Source organism: Nylanderia fulva, unplaced genomic scaffold (genome assembly GCF_048542155.1).
Source record: "Nylanderia fulva isolate GAGA-0341 unplaced genomic scaffold, ASM4854215v1 Scaffold74, whole genome shotgun sequence".
Taxonomy (NCBI): domain Eukaryota; kingdom Metazoa; phylum Arthropoda; class Insecta; order Hymenoptera; family Formicidae; genus Nylanderia; species Nylanderia fulva.
Genome location: NW_028190851.1, coordinates 217,388 through 242,212, shown reverse-complemented (window position 1 = coordinate 242,212; position 24,825 = coordinate 217,388). Strand labels below are relative to the sequence as shown.

The 24,825-nt window shown below is 36.3% G+C and overlaps 1 protein-coding gene across 5 annotated transcripts; it reads right to left on the bottom strand.

Moving 5' to 3' along the window:
• Window positions 1–2,667: 2,667 nt before the first annotated feature.
• Vps13 (vacuolar protein sorting 13C) lies at window positions 2,668–24,654 on the bottom strand. Of its 5 annotated transcripts, none has more exons than XM_029321021.2 (45): window positions 24,551–24,654; window positions 23,957–24,127; window positions 23,768–23,854; window positions 23,465–23,662; window positions 22,773–23,227; window positions 21,664–22,187; window positions 21,066–21,534; window positions 20,245–20,610; window positions 19,688–20,163; window positions 17,961–18,666; window positions 17,558–17,884; window positions 16,777–17,169; window positions 15,717–16,571; window positions 15,515–15,617; window positions 15,303–15,449; window positions 14,903–15,099; window positions 14,685–14,822; window positions 14,475–14,597; window positions 14,198–14,377; window positions 13,941–14,117; window positions 13,212–13,373; window positions 12,968–13,131; window positions 12,727–12,847; window positions 12,418–12,642; window positions 11,875–12,090; window positions 11,512–11,553; window positions 10,968–11,027; window positions 10,225–10,428; window positions 9,284–9,421; window positions 9,031–9,177; window positions 8,497–8,645; window positions 8,265–8,376; window positions 7,949–8,187; window positions 7,688–7,850; window positions 7,379–7,595; window positions 7,128–7,303; window positions 6,938–7,057; window positions 6,738–6,859; window positions 6,197–6,510; window positions 5,930–6,051; window positions 5,679–5,848; window positions 5,153–5,267; window positions 4,855–4,986; window positions 4,618–4,785; window positions 2,668–4,528 (listed from the first exon to the last, which is right to left on the bottom strand). In XM_029321021.2, exons 2-45 carry the CDS (start codon window positions 24,054–24,056, stop codon window positions 4,481–4,483), a joined length of 9,867 nt encoding a protein of 3,288 aa, XP_029176854.1. In that variant the 5' UTR covers window positions 24,057–24,127; window positions 24,551–24,654; the 3' UTR covers window positions 2,668–4,480. The 5 variants fall into 5 exon arrangements, with proteins under 5 accessions (XP_029176854.1, XP_085345020.1, XP_085345019.1 ...); XM_085488894.1 differs by having other exon boundaries at window positions 15,717–16,565; XM_085488893.1 differs by lacking the exon at window positions 24,551–24,654 and adding an exon at window positions 24,420–24,527.
• Window positions 24,655–24,825: the final 171 nt, after the last annotated feature.

The following is a 24,825-nucleotide window of genomic DNA, read 5'->3' as shown; positions in this document are numbered from 1 at the left end:
TTTATATATTATTGTAAATAATAAGTAAATATATGCGTATATTTATATATTATTGTAAATAATAAGTAAATATATTCTAATAAATTTGATAAAAGGCTGTTAAGAGCAGTAAATATAAAAATTCAAATTATGTTTGAAAGTGAAGTCATATATAAAGATAATATTCTTTAATGTAATGTCTAAATATATTCTATTGTTATAAAACTATAAAAGGAATTGTTATATGTAATTGTTGCCTCTATTAGCAAGATATATATCTAAATGGATTTGCTATCTAAATTACCGAAAGACCATATATCTGACAATGTTTAAAGAACGCAATTTATTAAATTGTCTCACATATGCTTATGTAAAAAACAAGATAATATTATAACTTACATATAATATAAATTCAACATATGTTATACATTTTATTTCACCAATAAATATTATAAAGTAAACAGAAAAACATTTTGAATATTTTTATATTAAAACATTGTGGAATTTACGATTTTATTAATAATTTTCTCAATGTTTTAAAATATATAATATACAATCTTAACTTTGTTTATATATATATATATATATATATATATATATGTAATTTTGATTTATTGTTTAATTCTTTTAAAAATTTAAAGTAAAAGTTGCATTATTTTAAATTTTTAATTATAAATTTTTCTTATTTTAACACTTATCTATTTATTTTCCAGGTGTAATCCAGCATTCAAATCCAGATTCTAATTGAGAAAAGTTTTTTAACTTCTCTTTGCTTTTCAATTAATTTCGCTGTAATTTTGATTACATATTTTCCCAGTTGCAGCTTAATTAGCGGTGATAATTACTATTAATCTGGTTGATAGCCTCGTAATATACATCATTTAACTTTTCTATTTTTTCGAAAAGAATAAGTCTTGATTATCTCTAATTGTCTAAGTATATTTTTAAAATATATTGAATATAATCTCTCACCTCTTGGACTCTCCGTAAGTGATGTGGTATGATTAGACTCACTATTAGTTGTATTTTGATCTATATCTCTAAATATATATCACATAATTTCGGGCAATTTTATTTGTAGCTGAATTTTTCATAGAAAGTAGAATCAACATTATACAAGAAAATAAAATCTGAAAAGTCAAAGCGTTGGTTTTTCAACATTTTTGCAAAGTGTGTAACAAATATAAATAACAACTGAATAAAATTTATCCATTTAAAAGAATTTCTTCTAATTTTTATGCAATCAGTTTTTTCAACGTTAATTTAATTCAACGTTATATATTTAAAAAAACAAGTACATATACAGGGCGTCCCAGAACTGGTGAAAAAGATTTTAATAGCAGATTCCTGGTATTATTTGAAGACGATGATTTTTCCTTGAAAATGTTGAGGGAAGCCATCATTTTTAGCATGTTCTCAATTTTTGTTGTTATGTATCTTTATAACTAAGCCTTATATTAAAATTCTATTAAAGCAAACTCTATCTAAAATTAACTGAAGAATGTAGTTCTGTTAATATTTTATTTCCACAAGGCTTAGTTTCCAAAAAAGTCTTTATTTTCAACTGTTTATAATTCGAAAATAATTGATGTCTCGACATTTTCGCTGAAGAAAAATCGTCTCCGAATGATACCAGGAATCTGCCATTAAAAACTTTTCTCCGAGTTTTGGGACACCCTATATATGTTAAATCCACTTTTTCCTGTTTAAAAATAATATTATATGCAGATGCTAACAGAAACTATGGACAAAAATTATATTTTATGTAATTAAGATAGAAGATATTTTTAATCGTCAATTATTATTATTTTATGTGGCAAAATATAGGTAATTTTTTATTATCTCAAATTATTCACAAAAAGATAAAGTCGCTTATTATGATATTGCATTATATTTCGAAAACAGTGTTAAAATGATAATATAAAACTCATCTTTCATTTTTATTGAAGAGTTTATGTATCAGATGACTTTAGCTAGGTATATATTTGAATAAAGATTATTATGGCGATTTCCAGGTCGGTTAAAAGGTGAAAATATCATCTTGAAGATCCAGTTTGTGATGTCAGTCAGGCAGCATCTACTTCTGTGTTTGATATATATATATATTAATTTTTATGATTAATCAATTGTTGTACTTTCAAGCGTAACTTTTAAAGAGAAAACAATTATAATACATTATATTATATTGTAATAAATGTCAAAATATTAATAATGCACTGAGTAATTTACAAAATAAAAATATTAGCAATAAATGAGTATACAAATATGAAATGTGTGTATACAATATATTTTATTTTTATAAATTTAATCACGCGTTTATTTAAATTCAATATATTATATATTATTACATAACTCTTTTTTCCTTTTTTTATGTTTTTGCATTAAATGTATATAAAAAAAGAACTTCTAAGATATATATAAAAAATATATCATCTCTGATAATACAAATACGCTAAAAAATAAACTTGGATAAATATATAATTAAATAATGTCATAACTCGAGAGAGACAGAGTACAAATGTTAATTTTATAATTTTATTACGTGTTGTAACAAAGAACAGCGAAGCAAAATATATATATGTCATAAACGCAATATATATATATATATATATATATATATATATATATATATTATATAATTAGTTAATATATTATATAATTAATAATAAATATGTCGTATGTCTGAAATTAATTCTGTAGCGTCTTACTGTTGCTTTAATTAAAACTTCATGAAAATTAAGTAATAACTTGATAGAAAAAAATAGTTCTGAAAATATTAATCGATAAGTCAATTATTATATACAATTTTAAATAATTCCATTTAATTATTATGTGAATATATGTATGTTTATAGATTTATATTTATTATACTAAATAGCGATAATAAAGAACGAGGTAGAAGTGCCGGTCAAAAATTTCACCGGTGCATACTATAGTTTTTTTAGGCGTTTTAAAGCTATAGATGATAAAATTTATTAAATATCTTAACAATGCGTCTACTCAATGTGTCAGTAATAAATTCTTTAACAACGTCAAATGTCGTTGAGAGAAAGATAATAATTAATTAAGCACACGATACCTTATTTTTGATTATTAATTAGCGAGAATATCACTCAATGATTTAAAAGCCTACTGGATTAACAATAATAATGTAATTAGTTGATATATATGATGATAAGGCGATATTTCGCCTGTAAATATAAAATAATACTAAAGTGTTTTTTTTTCAATAAAAAATCTTCTGTATCTTTTAATTAAACTTGTGTAAAAAATATCAAGATACGAAGTATCTATACTTGTTTACTTTTGCTTCAATTCGAGTTTAACAATTTAACCAGTCTGACTTATTAAGTTATTGTACTCTAGGACTTTGTTGTTTAAACGATTAATCCTATTTTATGACTTCACGTAATATAAATCTAGGTCCTTAAATTATAAAATGGTAACTCTCTTGCGACTAAAACAATTGACTCCGTCAAATGGAGAGTTTGTATTTCTCTGGGGAAAAATCTATATAAATATAAATCTGAAAAAGACTGATCTCTCCTTTGTAATATGAATATCTACTTTTATAGCTTGATGCAAAAGATGCTTTTTCTCCGAGGTGTCGCTTTGTGTAAATAAAATTTGATTGATTTGACACTTTTGAAAAATTTCTTTTGAGTGAAAAAATGTCTATTTAGATTAATAAAAATTACTTCGAAACAATATGTACAGAGTCCCATTTTAATTAAGATAATATCGAATATTGTTGAAATTATGGCTGTGTAATAACAAAATATTTCCTATAAAAATTAAAAGGTTTGGAGAAAAAGAAAAATTAAGCTTGAGAAAATTAAGATAAAAAAATATATACTTTTAAACAAAAAATATATAATGGTTAGTTGTAAATTATATATTTAAAAAAAATTATATGTTTTCTTTACATCAATCGAGTTCTTTCATTAGCTTACGCATAAAAGTATTGAGATATGCGAGATATTTTATAATTTTAAAATATTTCGTAAATTATTCACTTTTTGACTATCATATCTTTATAAGTTTTTATGTTAAATAGTGTAATAATTTATCTAAAAGTATAATTCCATATTTAAAAAAAATTAATTTTTATAAATGGTCTTGAAATATTAACAATATTCGGCTATATTAATTAAAACTTGTAGGACACCCTGTATATCCCTTTTTTCACTTTATTCGACGAATCTTTTGCAACAAAATCTAACATTCTTTTCCTCGATATCAGATAATATCGAGAACAAAAAAGTTCTGAACAACTGCGTGGTAAAAAGTGAAAAAAGGTATTATTGCGTTCTTCCATAATCGATTTCTAAACATTCAGTTCACTCTGATGTCCCTTCTATCTTGGACTGACTTACGATTATCGAGCGCACACAGTCTCAGTCTTATAAACAGTAAAAAATGTGCATACAAATTGTGCGAATCCACTCACGAAACCTTCCGGAAGTGAGCAGGAGACTTTTTTCGTCACTTCCATAATTCGTTATACCCCGTATTGGTTGATCTGCTCTTGTATTTTAATGCACAACAACTGTGAAAGAGAAGAAGATATTGCAAAGTGATGAAATACGGCGATAGTAGAGATAGAGAAATAATTTAGGACTCGACACATTTATATACCTGTTTAACGTTATAATCCGTTATTAAAAGTATCTTTGACTGATCGGCGCTGCCGAAGAGGCCGCCGAGTTTTTTCTTCCTGCTGGCGTCCTTAAGAAAGATCTGCACACCCTTTTCTACGACTTTTGGCGATTCGCCGAACTCGTTCCAGGTATTAGTCCAATCAACCTGTAAGGATAGAATATATGTATATCGTTTCTTTTTTTAATTTGAAACCAACAAGATGTGGATACCAACCCGCCAACCACCAAATAGGTCACTATGTTCCAGATATGATAATCTTTTATCGGTGAGCAGCAGTACATCTTTGTTAATAAATACGTGGTAGACGTAAACGTCCGTGTGTGCGTATTTTCCCTTCTCCAGTTCCTATGGAAAACAATTTCATATGTATAAATATATATACAATACATCTCAAGTAGCAAACTAACATCATTAGATGTCAAAATGACGTCATTTTGTTGTTTAATGACGTCATTCAACGTCAAAATGACATATGCTTGCTACCTGGGATACAGAGAAAGAAAATTCCTACCATCAATATCTTGTTGCCTTCAGCTTCGTTCTTTATGTACGGTCTAACGAGACTATCTGGCTGCAGAAATCTGGGTGATCGTACTCTCCTTGCCTCTTCGTTCAGCTCGGTAGCTCTGAAATGGTTTTAAAAAATTTAGTTTATATGTATGCAAATTAATGACCTAGGTAGCAAGCTTACATCACTTTGACATCTAACGACATTATTTTGACATCTAATGACGTCATTTTGACATCTAATGACGTCATTTTGACGTTTAATAACGTCAGTTTGCTACTGGAGCGTACAATTTATAGAATTTCAAGTTTATGACAACCCAACCCAAGTAGAACAGAAAATCAAAATAATATTATTTTGATTTTCTGTTCTACTTGGGAAGTAGCAAACTGACATCATTAAACGTCAAAATGATGTCATTTTGACATTAAATGACGTCATTAAACATCAAAATGACGTATGTTTGTTACCTGGGAATTTTATTACTCATCGGTAAAATTATCAAGATTCTAAATATCATAAATCGTACCGTCTGACAGCTCCGAAGGAACCACTCGCGAAGTCGATAACGCCGGCAGTAGGCCTGGTGACGAGTCCAACAACACCTTTTCCGAATCCTTTGAAGAACCCTTCAACTCCTTCCTCCTTCGCTCCCGATATAGGCTTCATTACTACACCCGTAACACCGTCGACCACGCCCTATCGAACGAAATTAATAAATAATTTATGCTAAGCGGGCAATCAATTGATCTATATACTTTAATTAATCTACGACTTTACCATTACTAAGCCCTTTCCGCTTCGAGCGAGACCCTCTTGCAAGTTGGCGGGTTGCTTGTTCAGCTGTTCTTGCCTCTTCCGTTGGTAATCCTTGTCGAAGGTCAAAGCAGCTATACCTTTGCCTGCAAAAGGAACAATATATATCAGAAAAAATGTCAAATGTTATATAAGAATTAAATATAATTTAATATCTTCTTTTAGCAAAGTTTCAATACATGTAAAAATTACTAAAATTAAAATGATTAAGAGTAATATACCAAGACGTACCCATCGCTCCCGTGATCTTCGATACGGCACCTGCCATTCCGCCCACAGTATGGCCCAACATACTGCGCACTCCTAGAAACAGACCCTCCGCGAACTCCCCTGGACCCTGTATGGCTCCTTGGAAGGGTTCGTAGAACAAATCCTCGATGCCTTTCATGGTCCCGACCACAAGCCCGTACGGATTACCGATCACATCGAGTCCCAGCACGAGCACGTAGGCCTGCTTAATCGCTTGGCCTGCGTAATGAGTGGTCGCCTCGGAGATGAGCTGCTTGTTCGTCATGAATACATAATTTCTCTCGAAGTACGCCAATCTGCAAATTAGCAGAAGAATTTAGAATCTCGAAATCTACAAAAGATATAAAGATTGCGCGATCAAAAGATATAAGGATTGCACGAGAATATGAGGATTACACGAAGATATAAAGATTGTGTAAAAATATGAAGATTATACAATGCTGTTTTTAGATATAATATGTTTTAAAGATTTTTAATTAAATTACTAAGATTATTTCTAATAAATACGATGAAAAGACTTTACTTGAACACGATGTCGTTAATGTCCGTCAGCGTGACGCCGATTCCTTGCAACAGCACGTTAAGTACCTGCGGCATTGCAGAAGGTCCACCTCCACTGCCAGTCATCGAGAAACTGATATGTATCTACGAATGAAGAGGGAGATGAAATTCACTGTCGAGAAGTAAATAATATTTGTAATTTACAAGTCATTAGCGGCCAACCTTAAGCGGCGAGAAATGTAGTAGATCAAAGAAGTTCTTCTGCTCGGCTGTGGTGATTAGATTGACGTGGTACATGAGCGGTTCGTTGACCAGTTTCATGTCGGTACGAAACAGCGCGCTCTGGAACGAAATAATTGCGTTATTCTCTTGATTTTAAACAAATAAATTTTAATAACGAGAAGAGACTCACCTCCTCCGCATCGTTGACCTCGTTCGCCTCGAAGAGGCTTATTATTGCATTCAGGAAGACAATGTCCACCTTGATGTGGAACTCTTGTATGAGAACTTTGAAATATCGGAATTGTTGCACCGTACTGTGCTCCAGCAGGCGTTTGACCATACTGAGTTCCGCAAAGGGTTTCATTACTGCGAAGAAAAACGAAGAAACTTGCAACAAGTCCTATGCTGATAATTAAAACAAATGCAGACGATAAACGATACCTGTGCTCTGCGTTACGCTCTTCGGCGGTGGAACTGGAGCCAATATAACCGGGAAGACGCACTCCGACAATTGATTGTCGATCTGCAGCCTGTTGATCTTCGCGTGCAACTGCACCTGATGCGCTGAGGTGCGATACTGTAGCCAAAGTCCGGTCTGGAACGTACGTCGCATGTACCTACGATGCGGCTTCAACATCTCCATATTCAGATAATCCACCTAAAAGTAATGGGAACGTTCACTGTATATGTAATATCGATGTTCGCGGTTATCGAATCAGAAATTAACTCTGATGAAACTCTTTATTTTACCATCAGCTTCGGCTCCAGCATCACCCGATAGTCTGCGTCCTTGCCGATCTGCAGTTCTTTGATGTATCGTTGATATCCCTCCTCGATGGCGTTGACCTCCTTGGCGTTTAACGCTCGCCATCGACCACCGGGGGACTTGCGGGTTTCCCATATAATTCCGGAACTGCATGATATATATAAGAAGATATTTTGTTAATTTTTCTAAAATAACATAATTGCAAAAATGATGAAAAACTATGCAATTATAGTTGATGTACGCACCTAGCGATGCACATGTACAACAGCTCGGACTTGGTGATGTTGTTCACAAGAGAGAACCCGATGCCGTGAATGTTCAAGGTGATTTCCTGATCGATCACTTCGAGATCACCAGCCAGCTGACAATCTTCAGCGATCTTTAGGTTTCTGGTAAACAAGAGTACTCGCTGAGTGCCGTCTAGAAACGACACGTAGAACAGCTTCTCGTCTACTTCCGGTAATTGGAAGGCACCGAGATTATCCTTAAAAATTGGAAAGGTGTTTTACCTCTTTTCTATATTTTTTCTTCTATTCTATTTTTTCTTTTTCTCTCTCTTACCTTACGAAGATTGTCTTCGAGCTCTTTGCCGCTGTTATCTTCCCAAACGATCTTTCGTGGACCTGCCGGATTTTCCCAGGTGTAAAACATCCTGTTGTATGACTGAATGGACCTGTAAATGCACAAATTTCAGAATTAACTGACAATGAGTGGCGATCATCAAGTTTTTAATAGAAGAATATTAGAAGAACGATATATAGAAAAATAGACATTTGGGTGTTTTTTCTTTTACCTGACATTGATTGAACCCTTTTCCCAAAAATTGATGGTATGCGGCGTATGATTGACGATCAGAGCTGGCGCGTTGCCTGAACTGTAGGCCGATAGGGAGATGTAGACGCCGCCTTCGCTGATTTGCACGTCCACGTTGATCCCTCCGTACTGTTGAACGAGAGGCAGTCTTATCAGAAAGTGTTTAGGAATTAGAGTATTGGGGAAGACATTTAAGAATATTTATGAAGATAGTTAGGATTATTGAGGAAGGTGTTAGGAATATTTAGGGAAATATTTAGGATTATTAAAAAGAATTATTGAGGAAGGCATTAGGAATATATGAAAATATGAACATTCAACTATTACAGGGAACATTTAACTATCGCATATAATTGCAATATTCTCTTCGTCAATCCAATGTTAAAATGATCAAAAAGGGCTGTTTGAAATTTTTTGAATTACAATAAAATTTCCTGTTTTTTCGAGGTCGAAAGAAATCCTTGATAACTCCAGATTCTCCATATTTTCTTTCGGAGTAGACATTTTGCATTACCTTATTATCCAATTTCAATAGAGTAGTATGACTATCAGTGTAAATGAACGCTGCGGTTTTTTCAGGTTGACCTGCGACCTTGGCCCTCAAAGTTTTGTTCTCGTGTTCGTTTCGAGACCATAAAGCTGCGCATTCGCCGGCAGGCACCTTTGCAACAGTATAATTTTATCAGAATGATTATATTATAATGTAATCTTTCGTTTAAACATTTACACAATTAAATAATTGAATTGCTTAATTTAATTTAAATTACCTTAATTATCGGATCCGCCGGACGATCACCCTCTTGACATTCGATAAGGAAATCTGCGTTGTTGATAAGTATGTAATAAGGTGTGAAGGTGATTTGTTTAGTCAAGGAGTTATACGTCAGCTGATTGTGAACCCCGATCTGTAATAGCAATATTTTTATTATTTTTATTTTCTATTCCTTATTTTCACTTTCTTATTCAGGATAACATTAAAAAAATTTCTGTAATGTTAAAATAAAATTAATTGCTCCAAGAATTTATGATGATGTAAAAAGAATAAATTACCGAATCAAAGGCCATTAAAAAATATAAGATGCTAAAGATAACAGTAAACAATAAAAAATAGTAAATCTAATAGTTTATCTAATTACTGTTCCGTTATTAATACAATTAGAAATAGAAGTAATGAAGAAAGATATTTAAGAATCGGAGTATTTGAAAATGTATTTAAGAATATTTAAAAATTACAGTATTTAGGAAGGTATTTTAAGATGTTTATAGGAATATTGAGGAATAGAAGTGATTGAGGAAGATATTTAGGAATATTTAGGAAGATATTTAAAATTATTGAGGAATAATTAAGAAAGATATTAGGAATATTTAGGAAGATATTTAGGATTATTGAGAAATGATTGAAAAAGGTATTAGGAATATTTAGGAATATTGAGAAATGATTGGAAGATATTAGGAATATTTAGAAATTGTAGTATTTAGCAAAATATTTATTGTTAGGAATATTAAGGAATAGAAGTAATTGAAAAAGATATTAGGAATATTTAGAAATTGGGGTATTTGAGAAGGTGTTTAGAAGTATTGAGAGGAAGGTGTTTAGAAATATTTAGGAAGATATTTGAGAATATTTATGTAAAGATATTTAGGAGTAGATAATTAAGAATAGCAATGATTGAGAAAGGTAACAAAAAACAACGAGACATCAACAAACCTGATATGTCATTCCATTGTACTTGCAGGCCACGACACCCTCGCTACCCGCGACGTCGATGGAAAACTTGTCGGACCATTCTCCGTCCTCCACTCGGATCATTGCTTTCTTCTTACCGAAGAAGGCCTTGGAACGGAACGAGAATAGAATTGGCCCCTTGAAATGCTCCGGATGATACAGAACGTTCAAATAATCATCCGTTGTCTGGAACGAGAATCGTGTATGGATTAATAATCTTCACGTTTTAATCAGCGGAAATAATATTTCGTCACATGCAGTTAATTAGGATAAGTAACAAAAACTCTAAACGTAATATTAGCTTGTTAAATAAACCTTTGTGCTTTATATCTAGAAAACTAAAAAAAAGAATCATTAGGATATTTGACAACTGAGATTCACGAATTGAAGATAAAGGCTTCAAGTAAAAGACGATAAACAGAGGAGAGATAGAGTAGCGTATGGGTAAAAGCGCAATAATTAAACGTTAATTATGTATAAAGACAAGCGCGATTTACTGTGTTTGATTTAAAATGCGGTTGTTGTTAAGAGTCGACTAAACATTACAGGACCAACACGATGGTTCTAACACAATTGCGACGGTGTTGGTCCCAGTCTGACAGATCGACTATGATCAGACGATTGTTATCCCACAGCAATAATCGATAATGTCTTGCGAACACAAAAAGAGAGAGAACAGCTCAGAGTATATTATTAATTAATATTGAAATAAGGCGATGGGTCACCGCGCGCGTTTTCCTCCTCCTGTATCGTTGTTGATGGGGTTTCATAGCGGAAACGAATTTCTGAAAGATGTCCCCACGTACATTTTCACAAGGCGAGATATATTAAATTAAATATTGACGAAGAAATCATTTTGACGGCTAATTTCGTGAGCGATATCGTACGAGTCGACGATTTTCAGGGTGTCTATTTAAAAAAAAAAGTTTTACAATCATCTAACTTTTTGAGGTATGTTCAAAATTTCAGATAAAATTTTTTTGCGATTATTTAAAATAATTTGTTATTATTCTATATGTATATTTTTAAATTTTGATTTAAGTGGAACATGAAGAGTACTGAATGTAAGATAAGCATTTTTCACTTTTTCAGTCACATAAGAGCAAAATTAGCGAGACTTTAAAAAAACATATATCAATGAAAAATCCATGATTCCCTTTCCAAAAAAGAAAACCCCGAGAATCCCAGATATACACTTCCAGAAAGTAGACACCCTGCTTTTACACGAAAAGCACAATGAGATGCGGCACGATAATAGGAAATCTCTACCTTGATCGGACTTGAGTGCTCTTTGCCACCCTTACTTGACTTCTGTAAAATAATGGAGCATGATGAATACAGGGTTCTGATCAGGGGCGGATGCAATGCCGGTTAATATCGCAAGCTGATAACAGAAGGAAAGGAAAAAAGGGGGATGGAGCGAGCATTAGCATATATGATACAAGAAGAGATAAGAGAAACGTGAGAAGAGAGATTTCACAAGGATTCTAAATAATCTTAGGCAAAGAGATCCTCTGAAAAAAGCTTGATTAAGAATTAAAAATTAAAAAAAAAGATGTAACATGATATGTTGAATCGCAATTTGCGCTCGCATAGTTGCTGAAAGCTTTTCGCTTTGAAGTGCGAACGTACTCGGTAGGATAACATCAGGCCGGTCTTGTTCAGCATCCAGAAGGGACAGTACAGCGCCATGACGATCGAGCCGTGCTTGTGCGACGTGTGCATTCCGAGGTCCAGGGTCACCTTCTGCGCGCTGTCGAAGGACTCGAACGACCAGACAGCGAATTCGGCTGGATTTGCCACGATTTCGCCTTTGCAGGACCAGTCCTTCTCCAGGTAATTGGGCAGCTGAAGAAATTCAACCCGAATAAACAACAGGCTTCAATAAACGTAATAAATAAATAAATTTAATAAATTAATTAAATTTTATTTAATTAACCAGTTAGTTAATTAATTAAAGTATTTAAATTAATTAATCAAATAATAATTAAATAACTTTATTTAATTAATTAAATAAAATTATTGATTTACAATCAGTCAAACGTGAAAAAAACAGCCGATTTAATCGAAATCCATTTTACATAAAGTTAGTAATGAGGTACTTCATATAAAAAATTAAAAATAATAATTTAATAATGCTAACTTAATTTTCACATGAATTGCTTTACATTCTACCTTAATAATTATATTCGACTTGGCCGGATCGATTGTGGGAAGTTGTAAGGAGGCGCTGGCCTCGAGTAAACTCTCCTGAGCAGTGCCTGGTAAGGAGATGATGATGTCGATCGGTAGGAAGTTCTTCAAGTACACGGACGGGTACAGGTGCACGTTGTAGATGGTACTAGCCATGGTATGACGAGTGGTGTTCTCGAAATACACCTGCTCGATCTCTCCCACGGCCTGTGTAGACAAATACGTATCAATAGTATTCAATGTGAATCATTATTAATTAACGTCATTAATTTTATCACAAATATTATAAACCTGAATATAAAATGGCTCCGTGGTGTCCTGCTTGGATCGAGATTCACATTTCAGTAACCTGGTCATAGAAACCGTCTTCTGTAGGTCCTTCCAGATGAACGGCTCAACCGATACCATATATCTAGAATAATGTTCCAGATAAAGTAGAGAATTTTAAGATGCAATTTATTAAACTAAATTTTTCAGGTTTCCTGATTATTTCAGAGAGTAGAAATCTTGAAGATCACATAAAAAAACCTACCCTTCAACGCTGAAGAAGAGCCAATAGATGTTAGTTGGGGTATAGACGGCATCCAGGGGTAAGTTGAGCTTCTGATCTGGTGCTACTGTACCCACACATTCGACCTCGTTTCCCCTCTTCGTCATGTAATAAACCGCAATCGGTTGCGCAAAGTGATTGTGGACCTTCGTGCAGAAACGTTGCAGAATATTGATTATAATAATCTATAAAATATTATTTGCAATTTCTTTTCTCTTCACTTTACCTGGAGGATGCTTCTGAGAGTGACGATCGTGCTGCCTTCTTCCACAACGACGTCCGACACGATGCCCCATTCCTCGGAGCCCTCTTTGCGATGCTTCAAAGAGAAAAATCTCTTGTCTGCCTTCAGAACAGGTATCGCCAATTTGCCTTGGATACCTTTAAACTGTATTAAATTTCATTACATTAGATTCAGTGAAGTTATAGAATAGTGATTAAATATAATTATTATCTATGTTATATAAATCAGCTGATTTCAGGATTCAATTTCATTTAGGATTTTATATAGGTTCAGAAGCCTGTATCTTGATAAGATCAGCTAGTTTTCTCATATGTTATAGTTTATGATTTGCTGAACAAAAAATGTAATAGATTCAAAGCTAAATAATAGGTATTTATTGATTTACGACAAGTCAAACACGAAATGTGTCGGCTCTGCGAGTTGTTTGAACTGGTTGTAACTCAACAACTATCCAATAACCAATAATTCCAATGACTATCCAATAACATTCACTAACTATCCAATAACTATCCACTAACTATCCAATATTTAGTTTCAAAGCTATTACTACATCTTTTGTTCTGCAGAGATCATTAGCTACAATATAAAAAAAATTCAGCCAATTTTATCGAAATCCAGTTTCGATAAAGATTGTGCGGGGTCGTTTGGATAATAAAAAAAATTATAAATTCTTGCCATGCACATGTTACGTCTGCGTCATCATAAACTTACAGAAACGGCAAATTTACTATCATCCCTATCCTTCACGGTTTCCGCCTTCAACTGCTCTAGAAGACGCGCATCCAGCTTGGATGACTTCGGCGCCAGCTCGATCGACGCGCCAGTCTCCAGGATCACCTCCATGTACGAATCGCTATCACTTCGTATTCTTGATCCATCGTCGAATATCTAAGGTAAGCACCGATATTAGTCCATATAAATAAATGAAGAGAAATTCAAGTTCGAAAGAGATCCTCATTGTGACGAACCTTGAAGAGACTGTGCTCCAGATCCAGTATCATCGCCAGACCGGTCTCGTTCTTCAACACGTACGGTGCCACCTTTCTAGTGGGCCCCTTCCCACTAGCCTCTATAGCCGAGGAGAACGACTGGCCGAGCTGTTTCAGCACATCCAGACATGTCTTTGTCACAGTTATCTCCAGGTTATCCTGCAGCCGAAGAAATAAACACGAGAAGACATGAGTATATATTCTTTTCAGGCAAAATTTGAGGACAATATTGCCGCTTGCAAGAAACTTCGCTTACGGAAGACGTAATGTCGATGGACATCTTGGTGGATTGACTCGGTAGCTCTTCGGGTTCGCTGTCCGAAGTGGGACTGACAGCGCTGGCGCCCCTCGAGTCCAGTAAAATATCGTTGAATTGGACCTGAAAAATTTAAGACTGCGTTATTAATGAACAAAATCGGAGAGAAAACACGGAGAAAATATTAAAAAAAGATGACGCAATAATCACCTTCGTCTTCAGCTCCCACGGAGTGGAAACACGTTTGCCGTTATCGGAACCCTCTATCGGCTCAATCAGCGGTTCCCAGAGTGCAAGACGGCTGTTGTAGTACGCCATGATCACGGACATCGTACAATCGATGCTCATCTGTAAAGCCGTGATAACAATGGAGTGTTCTTCAGCAACATAAGAGACGTAGCAATAACTTCTCGCGATCGACGACTCACCGTTTTCGTGCTCCAATCGTTGACGTTGCTTTGGAAGCCCACATGAAGCAGCAGCATGGGCAGAGTCTTGTTCCCGACACCAGCTTCTAGAGTAAGCAAGATTGTCGGAGCCGAGACGATCGCTAATTCAGGCTTGTAAGCAGTTACAACCTCGTCGTCTGGATACGTGAACTCCTCGAAAGCTTCCATTGCAACTTCTACAACAATTCGTTGTAACAGTTTAGCAAAATAATAAAAAGAAAACAAGAAAAAAAGGAGAAATAAAAGAAAAATAAAAGAAAAATAGAAGAAAAAGAAGAAAAGAAGAAGAAAGAGGAGAAGAAAAAGAAGAAAAAAAGAAAAAGAAGAAAAAGAAAGAGGAAAAAAGAGAAAAGAAAAAAAGAAGATAAAATTATAATACCTGTCTTCAGGAACCAATAATCACTCTCCTCAAAAGGCGTAACAATCCACAATCCTTCGTAATTAGGCTCGGGTTTAACGATTTCTTTATCCTCTTCCTCCTTCTTCGTTACCGTGTGAACAACCTTACTCAATATTTCCATCACACCTGTAAAAATGTCGCGTTTTTACGAACTATTGTCGATGTTGATGATTTGGCGATTCACAAATTACCTGGCGAAACGGAGATGTGTACATCTGTGCAACAGATCTCCAGATGAAGTCCTTTGCCCTCCGGAGTGGAACCGGCAACGCTGATGCTGCAAGGTCTCAGAACCTATGCAATCATATAATATTAGTAAAACAAATATCTACAAAATTAATTCAAAAGATCCTTGTCTTATACTTTTCATATACAAATATATCCTCAAAATACCTGATAGATCCAATCGGCCCTCTTCGTAGGGTTGTATATCCCCGTGAGCAAAGAGAAGTCCTTGATAGATCCCGAGATCACCTGGTGCTCTCCCATAATGCGCACTTTCAACAACAACTCCGTGTTCAATATTATGCAGTTCGAGTTGATGTCGTCCATGTCTTCGAGCAAGATGATATCCGGCTTTTCCACGTGCAGATTCACAGTTAACATTTTGGGGGTTAAGGCGACCGGCTGCTGTTGGGTCGTCGGGTGTTTCTTCTTCGACGTCACCGTCGATTCGCCCCTCGACGAGGACTGCAGGGAACCGGCGGTGGTCTTGCTTGTGGTGTCCACATCGAAGAAGTCCTTGATCTTCATGAGGTAATCGAGGGACACGATGATGCTGAAGGAGAACACTCGCACGTCGGCGAAGGTGTCGTTCGGGCTCTGGCGCACTGTCACGTCCAGCATACTCCTGGCGTTATACTTGGCGTGTTCCTTGTCCAAGTGATCCTCGCCGCTCGGCACGCTGCTGGTCCTCTCCATGATCCGCGCAAGCGAGCCCTCCCGGCTTCGCCGCGTGTCGTCCAGGGTGCAGTTCATCAGCAGGATCGACGTGGCCAGCAGCCCGTCCGCGAACACGCGACCCTTTACGGCGAAGTGGGTGAGACAGAAGCGGGCCAGTCCGTTCTCGGGTAGGTGCAGCGGCGACGACTGCGATTGCAGCAATTTGGAACCGCCGGTGAAGAGGTTGATCACCAGACTGTCCATGATGAACTCGAACTTCACCGATGTGTGGGCGTGCCGTTCTTGCGTCTCTGCCGACGGCGCTTCTCGCGACGTATCGACCTCGTACTTGTAGGCCGGCTGAAGCTTGATACATGATAAATAACAATAACAATAACAATAACAACAACAACAACAACAACAACAACAACAACAACAACAACAACAACAACAATAATAATAATAATAATAATAATAATAATAATGATGATGATAATGATGATGATGATGATGACGCAATTATTATAAACTACTTAAAAATTATTAGTAATATTATTCTTCTCATATTCACCTGCAGTTCCGTGCTGTATTCGGACGTCACAGCACATGGCGCAGCTTGCACAGGTTTCGGGTCTTCAAAAGTCTCGCCCAGATTCTGCTCCAATACTTTGAGAATCGTAGTGTAATCCTCTTTGCTCAACAGCAGATTGATCTTGTTTAACCTGCCGGACATGTCAATGTCCGGGATGGTGGTGAACCAGGCGGTTGATAGGTTGCGCTTTATCAGTAGGGTGAATGTCACCGGTTCTAGAAGAAGCACCTCGTTCTCGCTGATAAACTTCTCTGTATTTAGTCGGACTCGCGACAGCTTCAAGTTCTGCAGCTCGATCTTCATCTCGTCTACTATGGGGCACTCGCCAGTCTCCTCGTTCGTCGCCTCCAATTTCTTGAAGACATTACAGACCTAAAATAATACGTAATTTGCAATTAGTAGCTACATATATATTTTTTTTTTTTTTAAACAAATATGTACCTAAGGAGCAAACTGGTCATTTTGACGTTTAATGACGTCAGTTTGCTACCTGGGTATTTTGTTTACATCTTAAGTAGCAAACTGATGTCATTAGACATCAAAATGATGTCAACTTGACGTTGAATGACGTTATTTTGACGTCAGTTTGCTACTTAGGATCAATTGGTTTGCAGATTAACTTAAGTAGCAAACTGACGTCATTTTGACACGTCTAATGGCGTCATTAAACATTAAAGTGGCGTCATTAAATGTCAAAATAACGTCATTAGACGTCAAGTTGATGTCATTTTGCTACTTGAGAAGTTTCGTCACACTGTACCATAAGATTGCCCATATCCAGCATTAAACTATGCTCGCTTTTGGAGTTCATCGGCACGTATACAACCGGTGCCTTGATTTTGACGCACAGCTCGATGCGAGAGGCGCTTTCCTGGACGTCCTTGATGTTCGTCCTCGCGGCTTCCGCCGCCGCCGCCGATGCGTCTTTAATTGCTTTCTGGGCTGTTTGAAAGTTGTTCAGAAAATTCATCACGCTGGTGACAAACGCGTTCAGAAAGATGATACGATGGCAACCCATCGTGACCTTGACGGACATGTTATTCTTGTCCACCTCCCACGGCTCGATATTGTACATCACCGCTTGAATCTAAGTGCACATATAAATATATGATTCAAATCGATGATCAGAAACGACAAATGTGAAAATGCAAAGGACTTCGTACCTGCAAAGATTCAGCACTCTCCACGGCCACAATGTCCTTGTACACGGAAACAGGATTGAGATCTTTAATACTGATGGAGGCCAGGTCGGCGTTCACTTGCGAGTACGACGACTTGCTGAGGAAGCTGGCACTGATACCCTCGATGTAGAATGCGCTGATGTCCCGGACGACGCTGGAGATTTTTACATTTATCGAGCCGATCTTGGCACTCACCTTTAAATCGATACATTCGACGGTTTGTTTTCTGCGTCGTCCGGTGGGTTTCAGCTTTTGCTTCTGAAGTTGCTCCCTGAGGAAACCGGAGGTCTCTTCCTGAATGGAAGTCAGGTGGGTTGGTCGAGGACGCTCGACTTCCTTCTTTGAGACGTCTTCGAGTGCGCTCATTCGATCCTGTATTGACGAGCTAAACCGTAGAAGTTCGATTAGCGCCTCCTGGTGCAACAGTGTGTCCAGCGAGGTGAACTCCAGCATGAGTAGTTTCACAACAGAGCCGTGTCGCGTCGTAAATTCTGGCGAGCGTTTATTCACGTTTATGTACCGCACGATGATCAGATACTCGTCCTTCCCGGCTGACATGGGTGTGTTGACGACAAAGATGTCCTGATCCTTGTGCAGTTGCCGCATCTGCACGCCGCCCAACCGCAGCTGCACCTCCTGATCGTAAGTGCGCTGCAGCATTTCCGCCTCCAGCTGTAGCACCTGGAATCTGAAGAAAGTTTGAAAAGTAAATTTAACATGTTAAGATAAAATTAGTCAAAAATTAATTTAAACTTTAAAGTAAATTTTAAAATTAAATTTACAGGATAATTCATTAAAAAAAAAAACTGTACTCAGATATAAAAAAAAAATATTATGTTCTAGAAAATAAAGTTTCGAACAAAAGATTTTTGAAACACGATATACACCTCCTTCTTCTCGGCCACAGAGCCAAACGCAATGTTATTGTGAAATTAAGGAATCTGAGAATCTCTATCCTATGGTTGGGATCTCAAGAATTCTCCTGTACCTCTTTTAAATCAAAGATTTTTGATTTTAAGAAAAATATGTTAATAATTTTGTATTTTAACCAAAAGGTAATTTTTCAAGGTCGTTTGAAGATCAATCAAAAATATCTCGTATAAATCTTTTTAGTTATTCTACCTTAATCTTTTAATATTGTGAGGAATTAATTTATAAAAAAATAATTAGGATTTAAAAAATAAATTTTTTAAGGTCGTTTGAAGATCAACCTAAAATATCTCATAAATATTTTACTTTATAGTTATTCTATTTTAAAATTGATTTATAAAAAAAATTTTAAGGTTATTTGAAGGTCAACATAAAATATATCGTAAATATTTTACATTTTAGTTATTCTACTTTAATCTTTTAATATTGTGAGGAATTAATTTATAAAAAAATAATTAAGATTTAAAAAATTTTTCAAGGCCGTTTGAAGATCATCCTAAAATATCTCGTAAATCTTTTACTTTTTATAGTTATCCTATCTTTATAATCTTTTAATATTGCAACGAATTGATTTATAAAAAAAAAGATTATAATTATTTTAAAAATTAAGTTAATCTTCAGACGACCTTGAAAAATGACAAATTAATATTCAAAGTCATTAACTTCTTTCCCTCAAAATCTAACAACTTTTGCTAAAAAATGTGGTGTTTTTTTATATATTCAAACACTTTTTTTTTTTAATAATACCAATATAAAAATATAAAGTATGCGTTGCGAACCTGACAAATTCTGACGACTCTGTGCTATTATCTCGTTGTCTAGACACCGACAGTGTAAGCTCCTTCATTTCGAATTTCATCTCCAGGTCGGTCGTCTGCTTGATCGACTCGGACGCTGTTTCCAGTTGCTGCCTCTTCTTGTCGGCGATGCTGGATATCGTGGTGCCAAGTTCCTTCAGCGACAACTGTGAGACGGATTTGGAGAGGGACGTTCGTTGCAGCTCCCCGGGTCCTTCCTCTTCGGGCAGGGGGATACTTTGCGCGATGGAGAGCGCCTGTAGCAATCGAACGTCCGTTATGTTCACGTTCACCGACGGTAGACGACCGAGAAGCCGGAGTTTCGGCAACAGGGGATCATCTGTCACCAGGCACTTGTGGAACTGAATCTCTAATGTAGTTGGATAAAGCAGCGTCAGGGAACTCTCGGTGCTCGCAAGGGCCGATCGCCACTCTTCATTCGGCAATGAAACTAGCACCTGGATATGAAGAAAAAATTAACGTACAAGGTTTATATAAATAATTTTTAAACGTCATCCAAATTAAAGATCAAGGGTTACCTGGAAGTTGACTATTTCCAAGACAAATTTATCGTAGCTGTGCTCCCTCAAGTGTAGCAGCACCTCCTCCTCGCTTTTGCCCATGCTAACCAGTTGTCTAACACTGGCGCCAGCCATGTCGCTCTTTCCTTTCTCCAGGGAGTGCATCTTCAGACTGCCCAGGTTCACGACAATTAGCGCTTTCGTGTCCTCGTAGAGACCGCCGTGCGGTATGATAAGTTGCGAGGCCTGCATGTCCACTTGTAAATCTAGGACCGAGTGTTTCTGTATGGCGTACTCCAACCCAAGCGCCGACATTTCCTTCAAGCCCTCCAGCTGCTCCGCCGCTGCTGTCTGCAGCTGGCTCAACGTCGAAGAGTCTTGCACCTAAAAAAAAATTACTTTTTATAGTTATTCTCTCTATATAATCTTTTAATATTGCAAGAAATTAATTTATAAAAAAAAGATTAGAATGATTTAAAAAATTGGTCAAGGTCGTTTGAAGGTCAACCTAAAATATCTTAAAACTTTTTAACTTTTTAGTTATTCTACCTTAATCTTTTATTATTGTGTGGAATTGATTTATAAAAAAAAGATTAAGATTTAAAAAATTGTTCAAGATCGTTTGAAGGTCAACCTAAAATATCTCGTCAATCTTTTACTTTTTATAGTTACTCTACTTTTAATATTTTTTAATATTACAAGAAATTTTGATTTAGATATAAAAAAGATGAGAATAATTTAAAAAACTAAGTTGATTTTCAGACGACCTTGAAAAATGATTTTAAACCAGAAAACAAATTCTAAATATATAATTTAGATGTAAATGAACTTGAACATACCTTGAACATGTTCATCAGTTCTATGATGGTTTGCGCGTCGTAGACAATATCAACCGATCGGGACTTGACGACGACGCGGTCTCCGCAGAGCTTGTCGATCGGATTCTTCTCATAGGACACGGAGACCAGGGCGCTGTCGGAGCTGCCGTGCTCGGAGTTGAAGAGCGAGGGCACTCGGCCATCCTGCGTCACGCCCAGCAGCTTCATGTCGCTGATGGAGGCGGTGACGAGGATTGCGTTCGCGGATGGTCGCGACTTGAAGCCCGCCTGCACGCCGTGCAGCTGCAGATCCAGGACGCAGGAGTGTTCCTTATCCGTGTCCAGCAGAGAGATCTGTAGACCGTGGAGGAAGAAACGCGTATCGATCATCACGTACGTCTCCGGATAGTGCGCGGGCGCGCTGTTCTCCTGGTAGTCGATTGCCCGGTAGAGCTTCTCCTTCTCCTGCGGCGTCATCGCTTCCTCGAATCTGAAAACGATCATCGTGATAGCCTAGATAGAACCTTGAAGAATTGTATTAAACATTTAAAGCGTTTAAAAGCTTTCAATAGTTTAAAAGCTTGAAGCTACACACCGAAGCGGACGTTTGGAATCAAACCTGCGCATGATGGCCGCGGCTGAGTTGAGTTCCTTCGTTTCCTCGGCCTGCGAGCTGCTCCAGAGGAAGCCGAACCAACCCCGTTTCGCCTTCAGACTTTTCTCCCGCTCCGCGAGTCTCTCCACCTCCAGCTCGATCTGCTGCCGGATGATCACCAGGTTGAAAATGTCCAGTTTAATCTCGCAATGCGTCAGTTGTTCGTCAATGTCCTTCGCCAGCTTCTTCGTGGTCAGCTTCGTCTGGTAAGCCTGGGCGTATTCGCGGCAAGTGTCCCGGTGAGCTTTCATGTGGGTCCAATCCCAGTTGCGATGACACCGTCGCACGGTTTCCTCGAGGATACAGGTGTACGCGAAGCGCCACCACTCCTTGTAGTGGCCGCGATATGACGTCAGTCGCGGCCGGTACTTCCGATACGGCGCGGCCTTTCGCGCTTGATCCAGACCCTCGCTCAGTCGCACCAGAGTCTGATACTGCCGCTTCGTCAAGCCGATTCGCAATTTCTGCATCTCCAAGTCCAGCCATACCTGCGCGCGAGAAGAAATATTTTATTCATGAATGAAATGAAAGAAGGCTGATATACCAAATTAGGTATGAAGAGAACTGATAAGAACTAACAAACTTGGTTTTTTAATTTTTCACTAATTATTTTGGATGTTTTGGTCCTTTTGGGTCATCTTTAGCAACTCTAGCAAAACAATATTCTTTGTAAGCACTATTTTGTATATATCATTAAAGTATCAAGATTAAAGTTGAAGATGCTTTCAAAATAATTAGTAAAGAATTTAAAAATAAATTTGTAGATTCTTCCAAAGTGGCAAACTGACGTCATTAACGTCATTTTAACGTCGATGACGACATTTTGATGTTTAATGACATCATTTTGACATTAATGACGTCATTTTAACGTTTAACGATATCATTTTGACATTTAATGACATTATTTTGACGTTTAATGACGTCAGTTTACTACCTGGATTAGTAGCCTTCTTTTTTCATATTTAATTTTGTATTTACTTTAAGTATGACTTTTGTATTGGTTGAATTAGATAATTTTACGCGAAATTCACGAAATATATTTCAAAAAACGATAATAAGCGCGTTTCAATCACCTTGGGAATGGTATAATTACTATCGTCGGATTCAGGCTTAGGATTAAGTCTGAGCTTGGACTTGACGTTGATGGGTCCTAGCAGATATTGATAACCCATCGGGATATAGTCCGTGGTCGCGATACCTTGACAAAATAGATTGGAATATAAGGATGGTGGGTTCTTGCTGTACTGTTCCACACCCGTGTTGAGATAGACAGCCAGTCCATCCAGGCTGCACAGTTTGAAGATCTGCGGAATGGCATACATGTCCTTCAGATTGCCCGTCGTTTCCCATGAGTCTGTGCAACTCTCCAGAATGAAAGTGTTCAAGGTGAAGCCCACGGAGAATGGGTGTTGCTTGAAGGTTACGTGATCCTCATATCGTACATGAATCCTCTTGATCTCCACATGGATGTTCTTGATCATGCGGGCGATCAGTTTCTCCACCATCGAGTCGTCCAGTTTCTCTTGTGCTGCAAGAGAGTTGAAGAATCTTAAAAACTTATATTTTTACATACATATATACGTATACACATCTCAAGTAGCAAACTGACGCCATTACATGTCATTTTGACATTCTTCAACTCAAAATGACATTTAATGATGTCAGTTTGCTACTTGGAATATTGTATATATATATTTTAATGTTATCGCAAACATTTGAAAACTTAGAAGTCTGTGCTTTACTAATTTCTAAAAGAATTGTATACATTTTAGCTCTGCCAATTGCTTCCTCTTCTCCACTCTCTCCAGTTCCGCCCGTTTGGCGTTCAACTGTGCTTTGCTTTCTTTCTCCTCGTTGTAAGCAACTTGACTCGTAGGCACCACCAGTATAAACAACTCTTCGACTATAGCATCGATCTGTCCATTCCACATATCTTTAAATGGAATCTTCAATATCAATTTTCCTGAAAGATGTAGTGTTTTATTACAAAACAAGAATTTCAAACATCAATATGCTGCATTATAAATTTAATTATTGTAACTTATATCGCTGACAGTTTTTTTCATACCTAAACGCCCATATTCTAATCTTACTGGAAGATCTAGCACATCCAATGCAGATTCTTTGATGAACAAGTCATTTAGTACAAGATCTCCTAAAAGCAACAAAAAAAAATATATTTGTCACATGAATTACAATTGCTAGATGGAAGAGTTATATCAGATAGACAGAATAAGTATATTGTATGCACTCCCACCTCCCCAAAGGCTGACTTTAAGCTGTGTGTAGTCCAGGTTCTCAATGTACTCCCCAATCACCTTGTTGAGGAGCTCCGCAATAATTGATTCAAACACCATTTTGCTGTTTTGCGGTTCTGCTTTCTTCCAGTCAAATTCTATAGCTCTCGTACTGCAACACTATCTTCTCTCTAACAATTTAAAAAATAAATAAAAATATATTAGTACATAAATGTTAGTATACTCTTTTAAATTTATTTTAAAAATTGGTATATTTTTATATAAATATATTTAATTGAAAGTTATATATATTAATTATTATACACAATTATAAATATGTATTACATATAAATATGTATTATATATAATATATATATTTATAATACAAATATTTTGATAAAATAAAACGTCAATCAACTAATCAAAAATGTTTTCAAACAATTAAAGAAACATGTACAAGAGCTGTGCAATTTTTTTCCTCACTTCGATATAATTTAGACGTATAAATACACATGTAAAGACGCGGTGTAAGAGATTTTTTGAGGCTGTTTCGTCTTTTCACTAAAATTAAGCCATAATTTTCATGTGACATTTTATGTAACGCATAATTGTACCATAATAATCAGCTGACAAAGCGATTTACAAGGTTGGGAGAGACACCCTCAATGAGAAGAGCGGCTACACCTGCCTACGACCTGACTGACAGCGCGATGACAACATAACCTAAAAAAAAAACAGATCGCTTTTATCAGGTTACGTCATCCCCGCGAAATATCATCGATCACCTTTCCGGTGACGTCACTTTAACGCGAACATGATGTTTTATTTTATGCGATATTTTTTTTTATAAGAGAGTAATAAAAATTGTTTAAAAATAAATAAAAAAAGA

Bases quoted from the DNA above. Each gene is read 5' to 3' on its own strand.
- Vps13 (XM_029321021.2), bottom strand. From the start codon at position 24,056: ATGGTGTTTGAATCAATTATTGCGGAGCTCCTCAACAAGGTGATTGGG. The intron at 15,618-15,716 runs GTATTTTGAGGA...ATGATTGCATAG, and splicing joins GGGCCGATTGGATCTATCAG to GTTCTGAGACCTTGCAGCAT. The intron at 15,100-15,302 runs GTATTATAATTT...GAATTGTTGTAG, and splicing joins TTATTGGTTCCTGAAGACAG to AAGTTGCAATGGAAGCTTTC.